Here is a 21,988-nt window from a genome sequence, read left to right as displayed (position 1 = left end):
AACTTGAACATCTGTACCACCATTGGGACACAGCCATTCCACATGTCCCTGTAACCAAGTCAAAGACTAAGTCATGGGGTGATCTTGGGCCCATGGCAAAATTATGGGCCACCATGAATGATTCACAACTTCAAGAAATAGGCGTTGCCAAGTATCCATCAACTGAACGTGAACCTGTAAGAGCATGGCCACGTTACTTTCTGGAAGAAGAATTTGAAGACCTGGTCATACAGCATGACTATGATCCAGAAACCCCCCATGACTGCTTTGCACAGATGAAAATGGAAACAACGCACCTACCAACCGTGCATGAGGATCCACTAACAGATCCTGACATCACCCTGTTTGTGGACGGCTCCAGATATGCTGATGAAGAAGGAAAATATCATACAGGATATGCCGTCACCACAACAGATGAAATTATTGAATCATCATCTCTACCATCAACAAAGTCTGCACAAGAAGCTGAATTACAAGCTCTAACTTCAGCATGCAAGATTTCTGAAGGAAAGCGCGCCAATATCTACACAGACTCAAGATATGCACTGGGCGTGGCTCATGACTTCGGAGTGATTTGGAAAACAAGAGGATTTCTTACTACTGCCGGTACACCAGTCAAGCACAGTTTTGCGATCAAGGAGCTGATGGATGCCCTCCTACTTCCAGAAGAAGTGGCTGTTTTGAAGATAAAAGCACATGGGAAGTTGGACTCAGATGAAGCAAAGGGCAACCATCTAGCTGATCAAGCTGCAAAACAAGCTGCAAGAGGACCACAGGAAGTGGAAAGAAGAGTGTCCGGAAAAGAAGAAACTCCAAGAAATGAAGAAATTCCAAGAAAAGAAGAAACTCCAAGAAATGAAGAAATTCCAAGAAAAGAAGAAACTCCAATATTCACTCTGCAGACTCTTCCAACCGACCTAAAGATCTTACGAGAACAACAGGCTGCAGTAGCCCCTGAGGAAAAACAGAAATGGAAACAGAAAGGGGCTGTTCTAAAAGATGGAGTGTATTACAACAACCTCAGATTCTGTCTCCCTAAAAGTTTGTACCCAGCAGTTGTTCAATGGGCGCATGGCCCTGCACACTTATCAAAAGATCTGATGAATGCTCTCGTACAGAAGTACTATGAAGCTCCTGGAATTACCACGCTGATCAATAACTACTGCAAAGCTTGTGTCATCTGTGCTAAATGTAATCCTGGGAAAACAGCTAAAGTCCCCTCAAAGCACCTGGCTAAGCCCATGTATCCATTCCAAAGAATCCAAATAGATCATATCCAGATGCCAAAGAGCGGCAATTATGAATATGCACTAGTGATAGTGGACATGTTCTCAGGCTGGCCAGAAGCCTACCCAGTGATTAACATTACCGCCAAAACAACAGCACGACGTCTACTTACAGAAATTGTGTGTAGATTCGGATTGCCGGAAGTCATTGAAAGTGACCAAGGTCCGGCCTTCACAGCATCAGTTACCAAAGAAATTTGGACTGCTCTAGGAGTAACTCTTGCTTTTCACACCCCTTACCACCCACAGAGTAGTGGTAAGGTGGAGCGTATGAATGGTACCTTGAAAACTAGAATGCTAAAAATGTCACAAGAGACAAAAATGCCCTGGCCAGAAAGCTTGTCAATAGCCCTGTTCAGTGTCAGACATACACCCAGGGAAAGCCCTCATTGTCCCCTTATGAGATTCTATTTGGTACTGCACCCAGGCTAGGTTGCTATTTTCCCCAACAACTACAGCTTCAGACTGATGTTTTAGTAGATTATGTGACTGAACTTGCAAGTGCCTTAAACAAAATCCATGCCCAAGTTTTCTCTTCAATTCCAGATCCTGAATCTGACACAGGCAACCACAGTCTGCTCCCTGGTGATTGGGTCCTAGTCAAGAAATTTGTGCGAAAACACACTCTGGAACCAAGATTTGAGGGACCATTTCAAGTTCTCCTGATTACCGCTACCTCTGTCAAGCTGGCTGGTAGGCCACATTGGATCCACGCTTCCCATTGCAAAAAGACACCCGCTCCAGAGGAAGCTAATTCCACACAACCATGTACTTCTGGTACCTAATCCCCTTGATTGGCCTCCTTAAAGCCCAGCAGGTGGCCATTACCAGAGACGCTAGTGGGTACACCTTCTGGTATAACTCATCATGTACCCGTGTAGCCACCTTTACCTTTGATTACTGTAATATTGTAGATTGCCCATTCCCTAAATCACAGATTCAAGCCATTTATAAAGATATACCACAAGCAAAAGACCCCTACATTTGTGTAGTTGACGAACAGTGGGGGCACGATTGTAACCATTGGGGGGCGGCGGGATGGAATACCGGGCCTGCCTGGGGTTACAAACCAGAAAGTGCTTTATCAAAAGTAGATGATCATGGCAGATCCCTCCTCCAAAGAATGACTTTAAGAAAGCCTGGAGGAAGTACACCTATGAAGTTAATGTTAAATATTGAACATCCTGGCCCAGAGGATGCTGGCCAATATGTAATGGGAATGTACTGGAGAAGAGGTTCCTATATAATAAACTTGACATTTCTACCTCAATGATATGTGTCACTCTCCAGAGTGGCAAGGAGCTGTACATATGGTCCCAAATCCACTGAAACCACATATCCAGTCCTTTAAGGACATGATGGCCATTGCTAACCCTACCTTTGAAGACACCATGGCTGCTGAAACTGGATTTAATGACATTAATTTGTGGTTAGAGTGGATGAGATATAATGCCAACAAGCATAATAGAACCGCATGTTATGTATGTGGTGGTGCCCGACCTCATCTTGGCACCGTTCCCCTAATCCTCCCTTTAGAAATAGAAGAGTGTTTCTTGAGTCTTTTTGCCTACCACTATGATTTTAACAGGTCCCTCTGCGAAGCATGGACAGCAGAGTACCCTATCCTAGTAGGAGGTGTTAAACCCCCAGATGGAATTACAATCTATAAAGGTAATTACACTTGTTACACCATGTATGATGGGATTGGTAAATTCATGGGTAACTTTTCCAAGGGTTATTGTGCCACTTACAGAACTGTTCCTATGCACCTGCTACAACACCATACTAGGTCACTAGGAGATATTTACTGGTTATGTGGGGATTTACAGCTAAGATCTAGACTGGAGTCCGAGTGGTGGGGAGAGTGTACCTTGGTCAAAGTCATCATGCCCATCCACATTATTTCTGATAATCATCCTAACACTCATGATCCAACACACACATCAGCCAGAGTCAAACATGAAACCCCAGTAAAAGGCAGTTTTGACCAACATGTTTACATAGATGCCATTGGGATACCTAGGGGGGTACCTGATGAATTTAAAGCTAGAGATGAAGTTGCAGTGGGGTTTGAATCACTCTTCACTATAGTCACTGCCAATAAGAACCTTAACTGGATAAATTATATCTATTATAACTAACAGCGCTTTGTTAATTATACCAGGGATGCCCTCCAGGGTTTAGCCGAACAATTACAAGCCACATCCCAAATGACCTTCCAGAACAGACTGGCCTTAGACATGATTTTGGCTGAGAAGGGGGGTGTATGTAAAATACTACCCGACACCATGACTTGTTGCACTTACATTCCAGAAAACACAGGCCCTAATGGTAAGGTCACTTTGGCCATAGAAAAGTTAAATAAACTCTCAGAAGAGATGAAAAGGAATTCTGGGGTGACAGATCCCTGGGAAAAATGGTTTGGTTGGATGACTGGTTGGCAAAAAGCTTTAGTTCATATTGGTATGGCTCTACTAATTTTTCTTTTTGTTCTCGCTCTTCTCGTTTGTTGTGTCCTCCCATGCCTCAGAAAATTCCTACAGAAGACTGTAGACCAAACGACACCAACCTTTACTCATCTGGAAATTGGTGATCAAGATCTCACATCGCCCTGCATTCCGCTACAAACTCTTCCCTATGACGACGAAGTGCAGAAATTCTAGGGAGGGACAGCTAAGGGACAGCTTCCGTCTGTATGGGTTAGTCTACCGTGTGGAGAAGTGGTGGACAAGCCACCGTGGGATACCCATGGGAGTGAAGCGTTCGAGAGCCGTACTGACGGATGAGTTGCAGCCTACTAGGGTCAGATTAGGGATAGACTTGCACTTTGCACTAACACCAAAGTAGCGGACATGGGGTTTTATGTGTCTTTGGGCTAACAAATCTTCTGATATTAACAAATAAAGTTTATCTTCTTTTAGCAATTAACACTCTATAGGGGGGGACTGTTGTAGAATTATTAGACCCCTTATAACCTATAACCATTAATAGGCCCCTTATAAACTATATAATCCTTACTGGGCCCCTTTAATACTATATTCTCATATTCAGCTCTCAGGCCTCATAGTTTAAACTTTACAAGATTCCTTTGTTCGTAGAAACAGCATGTCAGCAGAAAGTGCTAGAATCTTCTGATTAAATGAAACTCTGTAGCAGATAGTCTTGATAGAGTGTATAATTGCTAAAGAAGCCTCGAGATGCTAACCTTGAAAAGACTAAGGTACCAGTCACTCCTTATGGAAAACTGCCAAGCCCCCCTCCCATCGAGAAAGCTCCCTCGTGCTAGCAAAGATGGCGCTGAAACCTCGAGGAGCTCATCATGACGTTAGTTATGACATAAGACGTAACACCCAACAGGGAGGGCATTTGACTGACCACTTTACACCTTTAGCCAATTGACAATGTTTTCTTACTTTTTATCTTGATTTTACAATGATGTAATTTTGCCTTTAAAAGAGCTTGCAAGCCTGCTTTTAACCAGATGCCATTAAATTTTCTCGAAGTGCTTTTAACCTGAACTCCATGTGTCAGTGTGAACTTACTTCTGCGTATACGCAATTTAATCATCTCAGATTTGGACAGGAACAGATAGACATTTAAACATATTTGTTTATTTCTAAATTAATCTACATCAAAACCATCAAGGGGTAAATAGAATAAAATTGTTTTACTCTATTCCTTTAACCTATTCCTTTAATTTATTCATGTATACCACCTCATTTAGACTGTAAAGATTACCGTATATACAATATACACTCAACACTTTTCGACCTAATAGTCCCTTTAGATACTGTTACTTTTAAGATCTGTAATGCTTCTTTATACATTTGTTATATTTGTGGTAATCTCCAGGTTTTCTATTATGTTATGTTATAATTAGGCACAAATGTGATGAGTTTTGGGTCACTTGTAACTTACGTTATGTTACATAGTGTCCAGCACTCAGTGCCAATAAAGTTTTGTGCGTTCCAAATCGGCCACGCATGCGCACCGATAACTTCCTGAAAGCTACTGGTCTTTGAGAGTACCCGTAGCTGAACGGAACTCTGTGTCATTGTGCGCATGCGCAATGGCGTTTTTGGCGCGAAGACAGAAGATTTTCGAAGACTTAAAAGAGAAGCCGGAAAAGGAACAACAGCATCCACAGCTCCTGAGGAAGTCCCGAAAGGCGCGGGACGAAACGCGTTGAGCCTGAACTTTGTTTTTATAGCAGTCCAGAGACCGTTTACTTCACCATCACGATTGTACTGAGAGCCGCAAGTATATCTAGCCTTTAGAGTCACGACCTAGGGCTATTTGGAACATCTCTATACTTGTGAGCTAGTGGCTGGTGTTTGTTTTTTACTATTGGTCTTGGAATTGTACTGCTTTATAATCATTATTTTTATATGAATTGTATTAATACATTTGCAGTCTTTTACACTATATCTTTTTTGTCACAGTGATTAGCGCCCTCAATAGGGGAGATTAACACCCTCCCCTTCTCTATTTTCTATCCTTAGCATTTAACAAACATGAATTTCACCATTTGTATATCTTGATAACATCTGTATTACTATAGTGGTTAAAGTAAATAAATTTTTATTATAGCGTAAATATAATTCATTTTTATTAATAATAATTAACCTCTTAAGGACGGAGGCAATTGTACAAGTCCTGAACAAAACCAAAACCTTGAATTTGAGCTATATGTTTGTCCACCCATAATTTACCTTTTTTCATATTAAGTGCACGATTGTAAAGAGCACTGGTGAGACCTTACTTGGAGTATTGTAGACAGTACTGGAGACTGTATCTTCAGAAGGATATTAATACTTTAAAGAGAGTTCTGAGAAGACCAGACAGGGGGATATGATAGAAACATTTAATCACATAAAAGGAATCAACACAGTAAAGGAGGAGAGTATATTTAAAAGAAGAAAAACTACCACAACAAGAGGACATAGTCTTAAAATAGAAGAGTGAAGGTTTAAAAATAACATCAGGAAGTATTATGTTACTGAGAGGGTTGTGGGTACATGAAATAGACTTTCAGCTGATGAGGTTAACACAGTGAGGAAATTTAAGTATGCATCCGAAAGCCATAAGGCTATCCTCGATATAAGATAAGGCCAGGGACTAATGAAGGTATTTAGAAAATTAAGCAGACTAGATGGGTCAAATTATATTTGCCATCACATTCTATATTTCTATGTTTCTATGTTTCTATGTTTCTACGATATATAATTTTGTTCAGGAGATATTGGGGTTTTCATTAAACATCTAGTATTTATAAATTAAACATAATTTATTTTAAAAAATGTGTGAGAAATTAAGAAATGCTATTTTCCAACTGGCATTTTAACTGTGAATGTAATAATAATAATGTTCGCTTTTACTGCAATAAAATAGACATGTTTGTGTTCAGCAATGTCTCACATGTATAAAAGTATACCTGTGTACAGGTTTTATGGGGTTTTGGAAAGTTACAGGTTCAAATATAGGGCTTTCTGCGTTTCAACTTATACACACTGAAATTTATATTTATGTGTATGAAGTGTCAGTGTGTGAATGGGAGTGCATTTGTGTAATGTTTGTGTCTTTGTAAAGACTTCTTTTTAATTAAATGTCTGTTTCTCTATTTCCCCTAGCGTGTAATCTGTCTCTCCTCTTTTGTCTCTGTCTCCCCTTACTGGTCTCCACATCACCCTCTTGTGACTCTCCATCTCACGCATTTCAATTTCCCCTGTTCTCCCCAGTGGTGCGTTGCCCCATCACAGCCTATCCTTCCCTTAACACCTACATGAGTCTCTGATCCATTTTCAGTGTGTTACCGCATATATTTCATCACTCCAACTGTCACTTCGTTCCAATTGCACATGTATTTCATTTACCCCCCTCCAGTCTGCTCCTTCTCTCACCTAATCATCCCCAGTGTCTCTGTTCTGCTCAATCTCAACCTCAGTGTGCCTTTACTGCTCTATCTCACCCTCTCTGTCAGTCCTGTCCCACCTCACCGTCAGTGACTCTGTCTTGCCCCACCTCACCCTCTGTGTCTGTCCTGCCCCACCTCACCCTCGGTGTCTGTCCTGCCCCACCTCACCCTCTGTGTCTGTCCTGGCTTGTCCCATCTAACCCCCTTTTGCAGTTTTCTGTCCCCCTCTATCCCCCAGGATTGATGCCTCAAATGAAATCCCTCTGCTACTGCTCCTCCTCTTCTCATTTCACACGCCCTTCATGTCACATCCTGCTCAGTGTTAGAGTAAACAAATTTTTTCCATCACTATTGTATTGCATGTATAATGATTATGTAAGAAGTATTCGGCTATGTTATATTTGTTTAACCCCTTAAAGAGGTTTTTGATTAAAATGGATTAGTTTCATTTCTCTTAAGAACTCCATACATGGTGGGACAGTGTTGTGTGTAAATATGCTCTACCAATGTGTTACTCCCCGGAACCATAGTCATATGTTTTGCATTCATTTTATTCCAGAGATGCAGTGCATAGCTGTCATTAAATGTTGGAAACTTGTCCCAGGTCTCGAAGTATCTTCTCCAATTAGGGTATGAAATTGGAGAGAAGCGTTGTGGGTGCAAGAAGGAGATATTTCCACAATTGACATCTTCGATTGTTGTAAATTTTGGTATGTCACAAAATTTCTTCAGGACACGTGTGAAAAGCTGAGGACCTTGATGTCCCCATATTGCTCCATTATAGTTCTTCACAAAATTTTCCATGGCACTCCAAGTAAAATTGTGTTGTGGAGTTAATCCATAAATACAATTGCCTGAAAATTGTGAGGATTGTGCAGCAAGGAAGTTTTTTTCTGGAATGGGTCGCATAGAGATGATATCTGAGTCCATATAAATCCCACCGTGTTTCCACATAAGGGCCAATCTGCAACCATCTGAACTGATGTACGGCCAGTAGGATTCACGAGCATGGTTAATCTAAAAAGAAGTAAACATTATTTGTGAAAAAGTAGGAAAATAACTGTAAAGTACTGATCAATAGCTTTTTGGCTGATGTGTATATATATATATATATATATATATATATATATGTGTACACATATTGTAGATTGGATTAGTCGTATTAGTCCAGTAGACAAGCTGCCAAAATACCAGAGTATTGCAGTATGAAATGATACCTTTTTTATTGGACTAACCTAATATTTCAAAGACAAGCTTTGGAGAATTTTCATGACACCCCACTCACCCCCCTCCCTCCCCTTCTCTAACATCAGTTGTTTTAACTGTAAAATCTATCAGATTGATCAGTATTGCTTCTAACCTGAGGAAGAGAGGAAAACTCTTGAAAGCTTGTCTTTGAAATATTATGTTAGTCCAATAAAAAAAGGTATCATTGCATACTGCAATACTCTGGTATATTGGTGTGTGTGTGTATATATATATATATATATATATATATATATATATATTTTAAGGCTTGGCCTGTAGTTGTGGGAGGGGCTTGAATTCCCTTTAAAAGGGCTGCCAATCCACTCCCACCTTACCGTTGCTGGTCTGGTGAGTCTGAAACGTTTTACTTCCGGTTCAGATCGCCATTTTGGATTTCTTACCTATCTTCCTCATGGTCTCCTGGTCCGGTGCTTCCCTGGCTTTCCTTCCCGTCGCCGGCGTCCGCACAGCCCGTTCGTTACTTTGCCACCGCATTAAACTGTAAGTCAGGCCCACCGTAAAGCAACCGCCGCAAACTTCCTAGCTTTACATGGCGGAGCCCCATTTGTTTGAACCAGCATTCGGTTCTTTTCCTTTTCGTACATTATGCCATTCGGCTAAATTTCCTTATCTACTCGCATGTTTCACATTACTTAATCTAACGAACGCTATCATTTGGTTATATACAAATACATTTTCAGTTTGGTTCAAATTACACTTAGGATGTATCCATTCGTATGTTTCAACACTCTACCTAGTTCTTTCGGTGATTACAACAACTCAAGAAATAGGCACAAATTCAACCGGTACTCCAGGGGACTTTGCCCCTACTAGTTACAAACGCTATTACAGTCACTTATAAAAATTCTAATTAAGTAAATATCAATGTTTAAACCTGGATGTTGTGACCTGATTTTTCCTGACTTTTTCCCACATGTTCGTACCAGGGGGTCCATACTAGAAATTGTGATTTCTGACATCTGTGTCAAATTGTATTTACTTTCTAGGTTAGTTGGAATTTAATTATGATTCATTCTTGGGGCCAATGATACATATTAAATTAGTTAAGTGTGTAATTTACTCTTTTAGGTTCTTGAACGTCGGACGGTAGCTTTTACAAGCACAGAAGCCGTCATTTTCTTCCGTTTAAATCTACCCTCTGCATAGTGTCGGGTAAGTTCTTGTTTTTTTTAGGGCCCATGATCTGGCCAAACTACTATCTTACACTCAGACATTTATATATCAAATCTCATGTCCACAGGTCAACACCTTGATACTATTACAGTTGCTGTTTAACTCTACATTGACAGCTCGGCCTGACTCACATATCAGGTACTACGCCAGAACCCACTACTTTCTATGTTTAGAGTGGTACTGGTTCTAGGTTACGTGGCCCAATGAGGTAGAAATTTTCTGGTGTTAATCCATAGGCTATTGGTCCCACGAGGCCAACATCCCCATCCTCATACTCGGAGGTATAAGTCCCTCGGGCCGAATCATAGCTACCCGCCTCGCACTGTTGCAAAGAGAGGGCCTCACCTGTCACTTTCTTATGCTTTAGTTGACACAGAGAGGCAAACACCAAGTTCGGTGGCCTCATTTTCCCCTCGGGCGACTTGATAGTGCCTCTCAGGCCGCTTGGCAATTAGCAGGGACTCATCTGTCACGCTCACAAAGCATAATTGTTTCACCGCTTGGTATTTAGCTAGCCCCACCAGTACCCACCCAAATTCATTACAAAATGACTGATTAAGCCACTTTTATATTTTTCAGTTATGTCACAAACTCCTGATATACCTGAGGAACTTTCACTACCCAGCACACCCGCTAGGCCTGGTACCCCTTGTACAGATGTGAATAGCCCTTCGTCGCTTAAATCATGGACCATCCCACGTCTCAGAGCAGAACTCAGAAGACGCTGCATCCCTTTCCCAGCTACTGCTAGGAAGGCGGGGTTGTTAAGATTACTGAACACTACCACCGACAACTCCGAGGCAGGGGAAGGCCCTAGTGGGACTTAATTACCAGCTTTCCATGCCATGATGACTTCTCTAATGGCATCCATTGGTACAATTAGTGACAGGCTGGATAAATTGGAGGCTGGTGGTGCTAATCAGCCCACTGCTAATACTACGGTTACCAGTCATCCTGTCACTAATACTATGCCCGGTAATTCCTTTGAATCTATGGCGGTTATAGAATCAATTAATCCCTCGCATATGGTCCCATCTCACCCTAAAAGGACATTCTGGAAGGCAAGGATGTTAACTGTCATGCCCCAACTACCGGTAATTCCTTGTCTCTTCCAGGTTGATGGAGTTTAGCCACACCCCCTCTGACGCGGTCTCGCCACGCTACACAATGCGACCGCGCCAGATACAAGACGCTGGATTATTGAACAGCGTTACCGCGAAATCAAACCGACTGAAAGTTTCTCTGCAAACCCACCTGTGTACCGAACCGGACTGGAACTCGAATTAACCTCCTTCTCCTCTCCTCGACCATGCTAGTATCTGGACTTCTCTCATCCTGTCTCGGAAAGAACCTCCCCGGAGGAGAACTCTGGAACCTGATTTTCACCCTCTGGAAGCTAAGTCAATTGTTTCATCTGTGATAAGAGCTTTCCTTCTCTCAAGCCTGCTGAGCATTCCTTCCATAGTCTGCTCTCAAGTTTTCCAAGCATTTCTGCTACAGCCTGCTCTCAAGCCCATTAAAGGGAAACTCCAGTGCCAGAAAAACGATCCGTTTTTCTGGCACTGGAGGGTCCCTCTCCCTCCCACCCACCAATCCCCGGTTACTGAAGGGGTGAAAACCCCTTCAGTCACTTACCTGGGACAGCGGCGATGTCCCTCGCCGCTGTCTCCGCCTCCGCGACGCTCCTCCTAATGATTACGTCGGCCGGTGGGCGAGACTAATCTCGCTCACCGGCTGAGGAGACCTAATGCGCATGCGCGGAAATTCCGCGCATGCGCATTACGTCTCCCCATAGGAAAGCATTGAAAAATCATTTCAATGCTTTCCTATGGGGTTTTGAGCGACGCTGGAGGTCCTCACACAGCGTGAGGACATCCAGCGACGCTCTAGCACAGGAAACCTGTGCTAGAACCCAGGAAGTGACCTCTAGTGGCTGTCTAATAGACAGCCACTAGAGGTGGAGTTAACCCTGCAATGTAAATATTGCAGTTTATGAAAAACTGCAATAATTACACTTGCAGGGTTAAGGGTAGTGGGAGTTGGCACCCAGACCACTCCAATGAGCAGAAGTGGTCTGGGTGCCTGGAGTGTCCCTTTAAGCATTCAGGCACCAGCTGCTCCCTGACCTGCTATATCTAAACCCAAAACCAATCTCTCCTGTTACAACTTCAATTATAGCTTTCTACATTAACCTAAATCTTGCAAACACCAAATGTGCTAGAATGCATGTATATATGAAGCTGCTTACTCCAATTAAACCAACAGTGAAGTATTTAAAGATACAGAACCTGTATTCTCCTATATTGAATAGACAGTTCCTATTTTATTTTCTAATTTTCTAATCAACAATTTAAGTCCTAAGAAATCTGCAGTTGCGCTCCATATCAATCTATGTAAACATGACATTAACCTGGTCTCATTGCTCATTGCCTCCCAGGATGTCTTAGAGAACAGGACCTTTGCATAGGGGGATATTTCAGTAGTACTAAGGGCTAGAGATCCCCAGCTGAATAAGAAATTGTCCATCCCTGAATTTGTGCTGGGGTTTGGGATCTATAGAGATGTCTACTGCTCAGTTTGCCCTGAGAAAAGAGCAGAGTTGGATGCATACATGCACAAGATGGTGGATCTGGGGCACAAATACGGTGGTACCGCTTTTTACGATTACCACCGTTCCTTCTCTGCAAAGGTGGCTGCGGCTCTGGCTCAGTTCAATTTAAGCATAAATTGGAACAAAGTGGACACTGAGCTATTCTGCAGGCACTTTGCAGGCCTCAGGCCCCCAGCTTGTGCAGTGTGTGCATCGGCAACGCATAGCACCAATTTCTGCCCGAATTCAGCAGTAATTGAACAAAACCAACCGGCTTCTAACTTCCAAAGACCTACTAGAGGATTAAAAGACAAACTGGGCAGGGATATTGTATTTTTAGGCAAATCCCAAGTTTGCAATAATTTTAACGTGGACAATTGTGGTTTCAGCTCTTGCAGGTTAATGCATGTATGTTCCAAGACAATGTGTCCAAATAAAGCATTTCTTAAATCAAATCTCACGTGCGTGAACCTCAGATTATTCACCACTATTTTACAACTACACCCATCACGCCATTTTAGTAACTACCTTATAACAGGACTGACTGAGGGATTTCACACCGGGTTGATACATTTACCTACAGGCACGCTGGAATATGACAACCTACTATCCACATTAGATGACCCACAGTTGGTACACAAACTTATCATGACCGAGGTGAACCAAGGGTTTTTGTTGAGCCCATTCTTTTCCCCACCCTTCACATCTTGGAGAACCAACCCCATTGGGGTTGTCACAGGAAAAAACTCACTCAAACCTAGACTGATCATTGATTTATCTGCACCACATTCCCCCACGGTCCCCAGCCTAAACTCACTCATACCTTCCGAAGAGTTTTCACTACATTACGCCACTATCGACTATGCCATAGGTGCCATCATTAAAGCAGGCACAGGGGCATGGTTAAGTAAAATGGATGTAGTGAATGCCTTCAAGTTACTTCCCATGCACCCTTCCTTTTGGCACCTTCACAGCCTTAAATGGCAAGGGTTATATTATTTCTTCATCCGTCTCACTTTTGGCTCCAAAAGTAGCCAACGTATTTTTGACACATTTGCAGAGGCTTTGTGTTGTTTATTACTTAATGTGTGTAAATGTCCTTCGGTTATTCACTATCTGGATGATTTCCTCACGATTGAGAACAACACACTCCCCCCAAGTATTTTGAAACACATGTTGGCTTTGTTTGAATCCCTCACTAACCCAGTCTCCCCGCACAAGACGTTGGGCCCACACATCAACATGCAATTTTTGTGGATACAACTAGACACTGTACACATGCAGGCTAGCCTCCCTCAGGACAAAATTAAGCGTACCCTGGAAAGCATCGAGCACTACCTACTGCAAGGGTGTTGCACCTGGAAAAGAACTGCAATCACTGCTGGGGTCGCTCAACTTTGCAATGAGGATCATTCCACAAGGTAGATCTTTCATTTCACATCTACTATCCCTATTTCCACAATTCACCTCAGACACTTCACGTATCACGTTAGACGACCACGCAACCTCTGATTTACGTATGTGTTTTTTTTTTCTCACCTCTTGGAACGGGCGAGCCATGTTTATACCACCCCACTCTGACACTTTACCTACACTGTGGACAGATGCCACAGCAAACACAGGTTTTGCAGCCATCTGGGGAGATCAATGGCTTTGGGGACCATGGCCGACCGAAGTCAAATCACTGCCCAAATTCACAGAGACCTCAGCTTTATTTGAGTTGTACCCAATTGTGGCGGCAGCCATTGCCTGGGGACCACATTGGTCCAGTCACATGGTTAGGTGCTACTCGGATAATATGGCTACATGCCATATTGTCAATAAAGGCCAGTCAGCATCCCTGGTAATTATGAGACTCCTAAGACGACTCACATGGGTAGCAGCCACCTGTCAATTCTTTATCACATGTATTCACGTTCCGGGGTGCACAAACACTGGTGCTGATCACTTGTCTCGATTTCGTTTTCAGGATTTCTTCACGACACTACCCTCCGCCTCCAGACTGCCCCACTTTTCCGAGACATGATAATGGATTAAAGGCTTTGTTAGATCATGTACGTCACATTTCTCACCTCACACTTTCAGTAAACACTAGGAACACATAACACAGGGCTTTTCACGTATTCAAGAAATTCATCACTGAATTCCACATCCACGACATGTTCACGTTAGAATCAATATTCTCCACCACACCACATGCTTATCCAACAACCCAACACTACAGGTAGTGATGTACCGAACTGTCCGCCGGCGAACAGTTCCCGGCGAAATTAGCGTGTTCGCGTTCGCCGCGGCGGGCGGACACATGCGCAGTTCGATCCGCCCCCTATTCGTCATCATTGGGCAAACTTTGACCCTGTGCCTCTCGGTCAGCAGACACATTCCAGCCAATCAGCAGCACTCCCTCCCTTCCACACCCTCCAACCTCCCTCCCAGCATCCATTTTCGATTCATTCGGAAGATGCATGCTTAGTGAGAGGAGGGAAAGTTTAGCTGCTGCTGATTAGATAGGGAAATTGATAGCTAGGCTAGGGTATTCAGTGTCCACTACAATCCTGAAGGACTCATCTGATCTCTGCTGTAAGGACAGCACCCCAAAAAGCCCTTTTTAGGGCTATAACATCAGGCTGCTTTTTTTTTCCCTGTGTAATGTAATTGCAGGTGCCTGCCTGCCAGCTTCTGTGTGAGGTTCACATTGGATACTGTGTGTATTTGCCCAGTGCCACCACTCATATCTGTTTTAACAATAGGTTAAGCTTTACATTTAAAATAAATATATATTTTTTCACTGTAATAGAAGAGCAGTTGCCTGCCTGCCAGCTTCTGTGTGAGGTTCACATTGGATACTGTGCCCACTAGCCCAGTGCCACCACTCATATCTGTTTTAACAATTGGTTAAGCTTTAGATTTAAAATAAATATTTTTTTTTCACTGTAATAGAAGAGCAGTTGCCTGCCTGCCAGCTTCTGTGTCAGGTTGGATGCCTTGCCCATTTGCACAGTCAGTGCCACCACTCATATCTGTTTTAACAATAGCTTAAGCTTTAGATTTTAAAGGAATCATTTTTCTTCACTGTAATAGAAGATCAGTTAGTTGTCTGCAAGCGTCTGGGTGTCAGGCCTACTTCAGCGTGTGCTCTGCAGACCTGTGCCAGCGTGCTTTGACAGTTGCCAATCATATCTGGTGTCTCTTTAGCGTGCTTTTACAAAGAAAAAAGGTTTTGCAGTGTAAGCTAATAGCAGACAGTCAGTGTCCTTCAAGCGGCTCTGTCAGGCCTTCCTTCAGCGTGTGCCCTGCACAAACCTGCCAGCGTGCTTTGACAGTTGCCACTCATATCTTGTGTCTCTATAGCGTGCTTTTACAACCAAAATTTTGTTTCCACTGTAATAGAAGAGCAGTTGCCTGCCTGCCAGCTTCTGTGTGAGGTTCACATTGGATACTGTGCCCACTAGCCCAGTGCCACCACTCATATCTGTTTTAACAATTGGTTAAGCTTTAGATTTAAAATAAATATTTTTTTTTCACTGTAATAGAAGAGCAGTTAGTTGTCTGCAAGCGTCTGTGTTTCAGGCCTACTTCAGCGTGTGCTCTGCAGACCTGTGCCAGCGTGCTTTGACAGTTGCCACTCATATCTTGTGTCTCTATAACGTGCTTTTACAACCAAAATTTTGTTTCCACTGTAATAGAAGAGCAGTTGCCTGCCTGCCAGCTTCTGTGTGAGGTTCACATTGTTTGCCTGTGTGTGTGTGTGTGTGACAGGGTGAAGATTTCTTGTACATGGGTGTGACAGGGTGAAGATTTCTTGCACAGGGCGCCCAAAGGCCTAAGGCTGGCCCTGCGCATGGGTCAGTGGCTCTGCACCAGACTTCCCTCCAATTGATCAAAGTTAAAGGATTTCAAGTGGACCGATTACAATTACAGGGCCTCTAAAGAGTCCTGTATTGTTATTTGTCGTCACTAACTTCCCGCGTCGGGAGTGGGTCATTTGCGCCCCTGCTGCCTTCCTTGCATGTGGTAGCTGTTTGTCAGGGATTTGTCAATCCATATCTGCCAAGTGACCCTATGACAGGGTGAAGATTTCTTGCACATGGGTGTGACAGGGTGAAGATTTCTTGCACAGGGCGCCCAAAGGCCTAAGGCTGGCCCTGCGCATGGGTCAGTGGCTCTGCACCAGACTTCCCTCCAATTGATCAAAGTTAAAGGATTTCAAGTGGACTGATTACAATTACAGGGCCTCTAAAGAGTCCTGTATTGTTATTTGTCGTCACTACCTTCCCGCGTCGGGAGTGGGTCATTTGCGCCCCTGCTGCCTTCCTTGCATGTGGTAGCTGTTTGTCAGGGATTTGTCAATCCATATCTGCCAAGTGACCCTATGACAGGGTGAAGATTTCTTGCACATGGGTGTGACAGGGTGAAGATTTCTTGCACAGGGCGCCCAAAGGCCTAAGGCTGGCCCTGCGCATGGGTCAGTGGCTCTGCACCAGACTTCCCTCAAATTGATCAAAGTTAAAGGATTTCAAGTGGACTGATTACAATTACAGGGCCTCTAAAGAGTCCTGTATTGTTATTTGTCGTCACTACCATCCCGCGTCAGGAGTGGGTCATTTGCGCCCCTGCTGCCTTCCTTGCATGTGGTAGCTGTTTGTCAGGGATTTGTCAATCCCTATCTGCCAAGTGACCCTATGTAGGGGTAACAGTCCCTATTCTGCTCTATGTCAGTGTGTATCATGGTCTCTGTGGACAGGGAACAGTCTCTATTCTGCTCTGTGTCAGTGTGTATCAGGGGTTTTGAGGACAGGTGTCAATCCATATCTGCCAAGTGACCCTATGTAGGGGTAACAGTCCCTATTCTGCTCTGTGTCAGTGTGTATCATGGTTTCTGTGGACGGTGAACAGTCTCTATTCTGCTCTGTGTCAGTGTGTATCATGGTCTCTGTGGACAGGGAACAGTCTCTATTCTGCTCTGTGTCAGTGTGTATCAGGGGTTTTGAGGACAGGTGTCAATCCATATCTGCCAAGTGACCCTATGTAGGGGGAACAGTCCCTATTCTGCTCTGTGTCAGTGTGTATCAGGGGTTTTGAGGACAGGTGTCAATCCATATCTGCCAAGTGACCCTATGTAGGAGGAACAGTCCCTATTCTGCTCTGTGTCAGTGTGTATCAGGGATCATTAGGATAGGTGTCAATCCATATCTGCCAAGTGACCCTATGTAGGGGGAACAGTCTCTATTCTGCTCTGTGTCAGTGTGTATCAGGGGTTTTGAGGACAGGTGTCAATCCATATCTGCCAAGTGACCCTATGTAGGGGGAACAGTCTCTATTCTGCTCTGTGTCAGTGTGTATCAGGGATCATTAGGATAGGTGTCAATCCATATCTGCCAAGTGACCCTATGTAGGGGGAACAGTCCCTATTCTGCTCTGTGTCAGTGTGTATCAGGGGTTTTGAGGACAGGTGTCAATCCATATCTGCCAAGTGACCCGATGTAGGGGGAACAGTCTCTATTCTGCTCTGTGTCAGTGTGTATCAGGGCTGGGCTTTGAGGACAGGTGTCAATGTTAGGTGATTTCTGCCCTTTATGGATTAAAAGCAGACTCTGCATCAACTGTGCAATTTTCCATGGGAGTTTTGCCATGGATCCCCCTCTGGCATGCCACAGTCCAGGTGTTAGTCCCCTTGAAACAACTTTTCCATCACTATTGTGGCCAGAAAGAGTCCCTGTTGTTTTTAAAATTCGCCTGCCCATTGAAGTCAATGGCGGTTCGCGCGGTTCGCCGGTTCGCGAACATTTGCGGAAGTTCGCGTTCGCCGTTCGCGAACCGAAAATTTCGGGTTCGCGACAACACTAGCTACAGGTTTCCTGACCTCTTATCAAATTAAGACTGTACTTACAGGCATTAAAAAAATTGGATGCACACGTCCCCTCACAAAGACTACCCATAGACAACAACATATTCCATTCACTAATCAATTTATTAGATTCTTCTCCTTTCGAACCCATAACTAATACCGCAATAAAGACAGCTATATATTTAGATTTTTATGTGTTCCTCTGACCCAACGAATTCACGACTAGGACCATTATAACCTCCGACTACCTAAGAACTATGGACTTGCAAAAACACAATGACCATTACTTACTATTTTTAAAACAATAAAAAAACAGCATCATAGGTCATACTATTGAAATCTCCTTGTATCCTACCCATAATAAATGGTGCCCAGTACAAGTTTTTGACGCTTATTTTCTTTCACTCCACAAACAACCTCTACAACCTTTGCTCGAACTGCATTGACACATTCTGACTACAAAAAAATGTATGCTTTATGTACTACTACTGTTGACTAGGCTCAGCCTAAACCGCAATAATTTCTCAGGTCACGCTTTCCAAATTAGAGAAGCACCTACAGCATCTGCTAATCACGTACCCACTCACATTATCAAGGCAATGGGTCACTTGAAATCCTCTGCCTACACACTCTACATACCTAATCCTGTTAAAGAATTAAGACAAGCTTTCTGTGACTTATCTAAATAAAGTTGGTTAACCTTATTACGTCTTATTTTCTTTTGTCCACTTTTATTACAGGCCTACTGCTTTGTCGGTTCCGGCACACCACAACCGACTGGTTCCAACTCACTGATGTTATGGTTATTATATGCTAGATTTCTGTATACGACTATATTGCCCCGACTACAAATATATATATATATTCCTTAGTTGTGTTTCTAAGCTGTTGTATACAGCAGACAAATACTCCAAGGAATCCATGTATAAAGACAAAAAATAATGGCAGTTTAGTTACATTATATGATCACATATTGCATAAGACTGCCACAACGTCAATGTACCCCATTCTTGGCAGGTCCTACTCTAGCAGCCTAATGCCTGCCCTTGTGAGAGCAATCCACTTACTTGGGAACTACTTCCTCCTGGGACTCCCTGCAGGTCACGGCTAAATATAATACTGGAATACTGGAATACTGGAATACTGGTTTTGCACAACTCCCCGTCACAGGTGCCTATATCCAGGATCCTATTTAGCATTGACTTGTACAGAGTCCTAGGAGGAAGTATTTCCCAAGTAAGTGGATTGATCTCATAAGAGCAAGCATTAGGCTGCTAGAGTAGGACCTACCAATCCTGTTTATGAATAGATTTTCAAAATTAAAAATAGGTAGGCACACTCTGTCAAATGTTAGTAAAAAGAATATCACAAAAAAAAGAAAAGAAAATGAAACTGGTTGCTCACTCAAACAGGGTCCTATTCCCCAAGGACCAAATAAAATTCAACATACAATCCAATCAAGGAGCACAACCGTAAATATTAACACAATTTGATTTAGATAGGTTCACAGAAAGCCGATATCTCACAATGCATATCAATAAGTTAAAGCATAATCATATAATAATGGTACAAAAAAAATATACCAGAGGTTCTATCATTACATCCAAGCAAACTATATATACTATACAATTACCTGAATACCAATATCATAAATGAGTAATAGAGATACCAAGTCCTAACAACCCACCAATAAATATATATAAGAGAAGCAATAGCGTACTCAGCAATCAGCAAGCCCCCAACGTTTCGGAACAAATGCCTTTACAAAGGGCACCCTGTCAGGATTACAGAATGATCTAGCATGTAGAATTGTGTAACACAGAGGACTGATAGGTAACGTATACCGGACCTTAGAATGGCCGGACTAACATACCAAAGAATAGTCAGGAATAGCCGAGGTCAAGGGATACAGAAATAGACACAATGATAAGGAAAGGCCAGGAGTCAGGGATGCCAGAAAACAATGCCAAAGTCAAATAACCAGAATAACCAGAATCAATAACGCACTCTCGGACAACCACAAGGGAAACCATGACAGGGCACTGAGAAGGATGAGAACTTGGCCTAAATTCCCCTCCTCTAGATCTGATAGGCTGTAACCGGCCATTGACCCAAAATGCAGTTACCCGGTTCCCATTTGCATACTTGCTGCTCAGCATTAACCCTTTTGTGGATTTGGTTGCTGCTCGGCACAACTTTTCCTGTGTGGACAGTAAATGCCATTAACCACATTTTTATAAGCAGATGAATACGTGACATACCCATGATGAAGGCATTTGTGCCGAAACGTTGGGGGCTTGTTGATTGATTTTTCTTCCCTCTTCTCACTTATTCTGGTATGCTATTGCTTCTCATATATATTTATTGGGGGGTTGTTTGGACTTGGTATCTCTGTTATGCCTTTATGATATTGGTATTCAGGTATTTGTATACTATATATTTTGCATGGATGTAATTATAGAACCTCTGATATATTGGAAGGCATGGCCTGAAGTTGTGGGAGGGGCTATAGACCTACTTAATGGACTCCCCCCTTTCCCTCACTTACCTTCGTTGGTCTAGACGAACAGCTGGGATACTCGCCGTCCTTTCCGTACCCATGTCCCTTCCGGTGAGACACGGCGCTTTCCTGGCGTCACACCATGAGTATTCTACACGCCGGCTCCACTGCCGACTGGCTCCACTGCCGACCGGCTCCACAGCCCGGCCCAAACAACCTTCACCCCCCAGCTCAATGGGGGGCAGTAAACCACTGGGGAATGTTTGCTCGACGGGCAGCACAGCTCGGACGGGAACAGGGACAAAGACTCCATCAGCGTTAGGAGTCCCTGTTCCCGCCAGCCGCCGGCTATACATATGTGAAGGGGGTATGTGTAACTACACAGTATGGGCGGGAACAGGCCTCACAGACTCCTGTACCATAAGGAGTCCCTGTTCTCGACGATATTACACAGGGATGGGGGGGGGGGGGGAGTGGGCTGGTTTGTCTGTATTTAGACACAGTTTAATTCACTAATTAAGGGAGAAGGAGGGCATGGTTCTGGTAGGGATTGCTGACCCCTTATTTCAGCATAAAGAATGCTTTACATGCTTTCAATTTTGGTTAAATATTGTGTTGTTCTGTATAATTTACTGCATAAACTCTGGTTAAAACAAATTATGTTGTACTACATGCATTACAGATACAATAATGATAATAATATGTGCATTACTTAAGGTTGGTTAGAGATCATTACACTAAGCTGCTTTTTAGACTTTAAATTCTAAGATAAATTAACCTCTGCTGATATTACTGTACAGGATAACTGTGAACAAATGTCTAAAAAGGGGGACAGTACTCTCTGCAGTCACCCCCTAAGCACTTACTACTTTCAGTTATACAATCTTATGTGTATGTCCTACAAGAGTACCTTATCTAGATTTCATACCCCCAGGAACCCCGAATACCCCTGGACGGGTCATCTAGTCTAAACCCCCTCTTATTCTCTTATACAGGAACCAGGGCTCATTTTTCTGCAGGTATGTTTTTGGTTCACGTCTTTTCTCTACACGGCCGTCTTTAGTTATTTCCCCTGCCCCTTAGCCTAGCGATCCGTGAGGCCAACTCCCATCCTCTACTTCGAGGTACTATACGCCCCTCGGGCCAAATCATAGTTAGTCGCCTCGCAATTATATAGAAAGGGCGACGCCAGTCACTGCCAACCCCCCCCCCCCCGTCTACTCATGGAGAGGCAACATCCCATCACCGGTTAGGTTACCACACCCCTCGCGCCAACTCATAGATAGAGCCTCTCTAGCCACTTGGCACTAGCAGGGCCTCACCTGCCACAAATCCTAGAATAATCTTTCGCCACCTGGCACTAGCAAGCCACCGGCTAAATTCCCAACCCGGGTACCCAACAATGTCT

The 21,988-nt window shown here is 43.4% G+C and overlaps 1 protein-coding gene across 1 annotated transcript in view; it reads right to left on the bottom strand.

The window, feature by feature from the left end:
* Nucleotides 1-7,629: 7,629 nt before the first annotated feature.
* LOC134585259 (alpha-1,4-N-acetylglucosaminyltransferase-like) overlaps nucleotides 7,630-21,988 on the bottom strand; it is a 37,688-nt gene continuing 23,329 nt past the window's right edge. The window contains exon 4 of the mRNA XM_063440697.1: nucleotides 7,630-8,217. Coding sequence (XP_063296767.1) covers nucleotides 7,630-8,217 — 588 coding nt within the window. The remainder of the gene's footprint in view (nucleotides 8,218-21,988) is intronic.

This window comes from Pelobates fuscus, chromosome 2 (assembly GCF_036172605.1).
Source record: "Pelobates fuscus isolate aPelFus1 chromosome 2, aPelFus1.pri, whole genome shotgun sequence".
Taxonomy (NCBI): Eukaryota; Metazoa; Chordata; class Amphibia; order Anura; family Pelobatidae; genus Pelobates; species Pelobates fuscus.
Note: the sequence above shows the minus strand (reverse complement) of the source record. Positions and strands in the feature narration are given on the sequence as shown.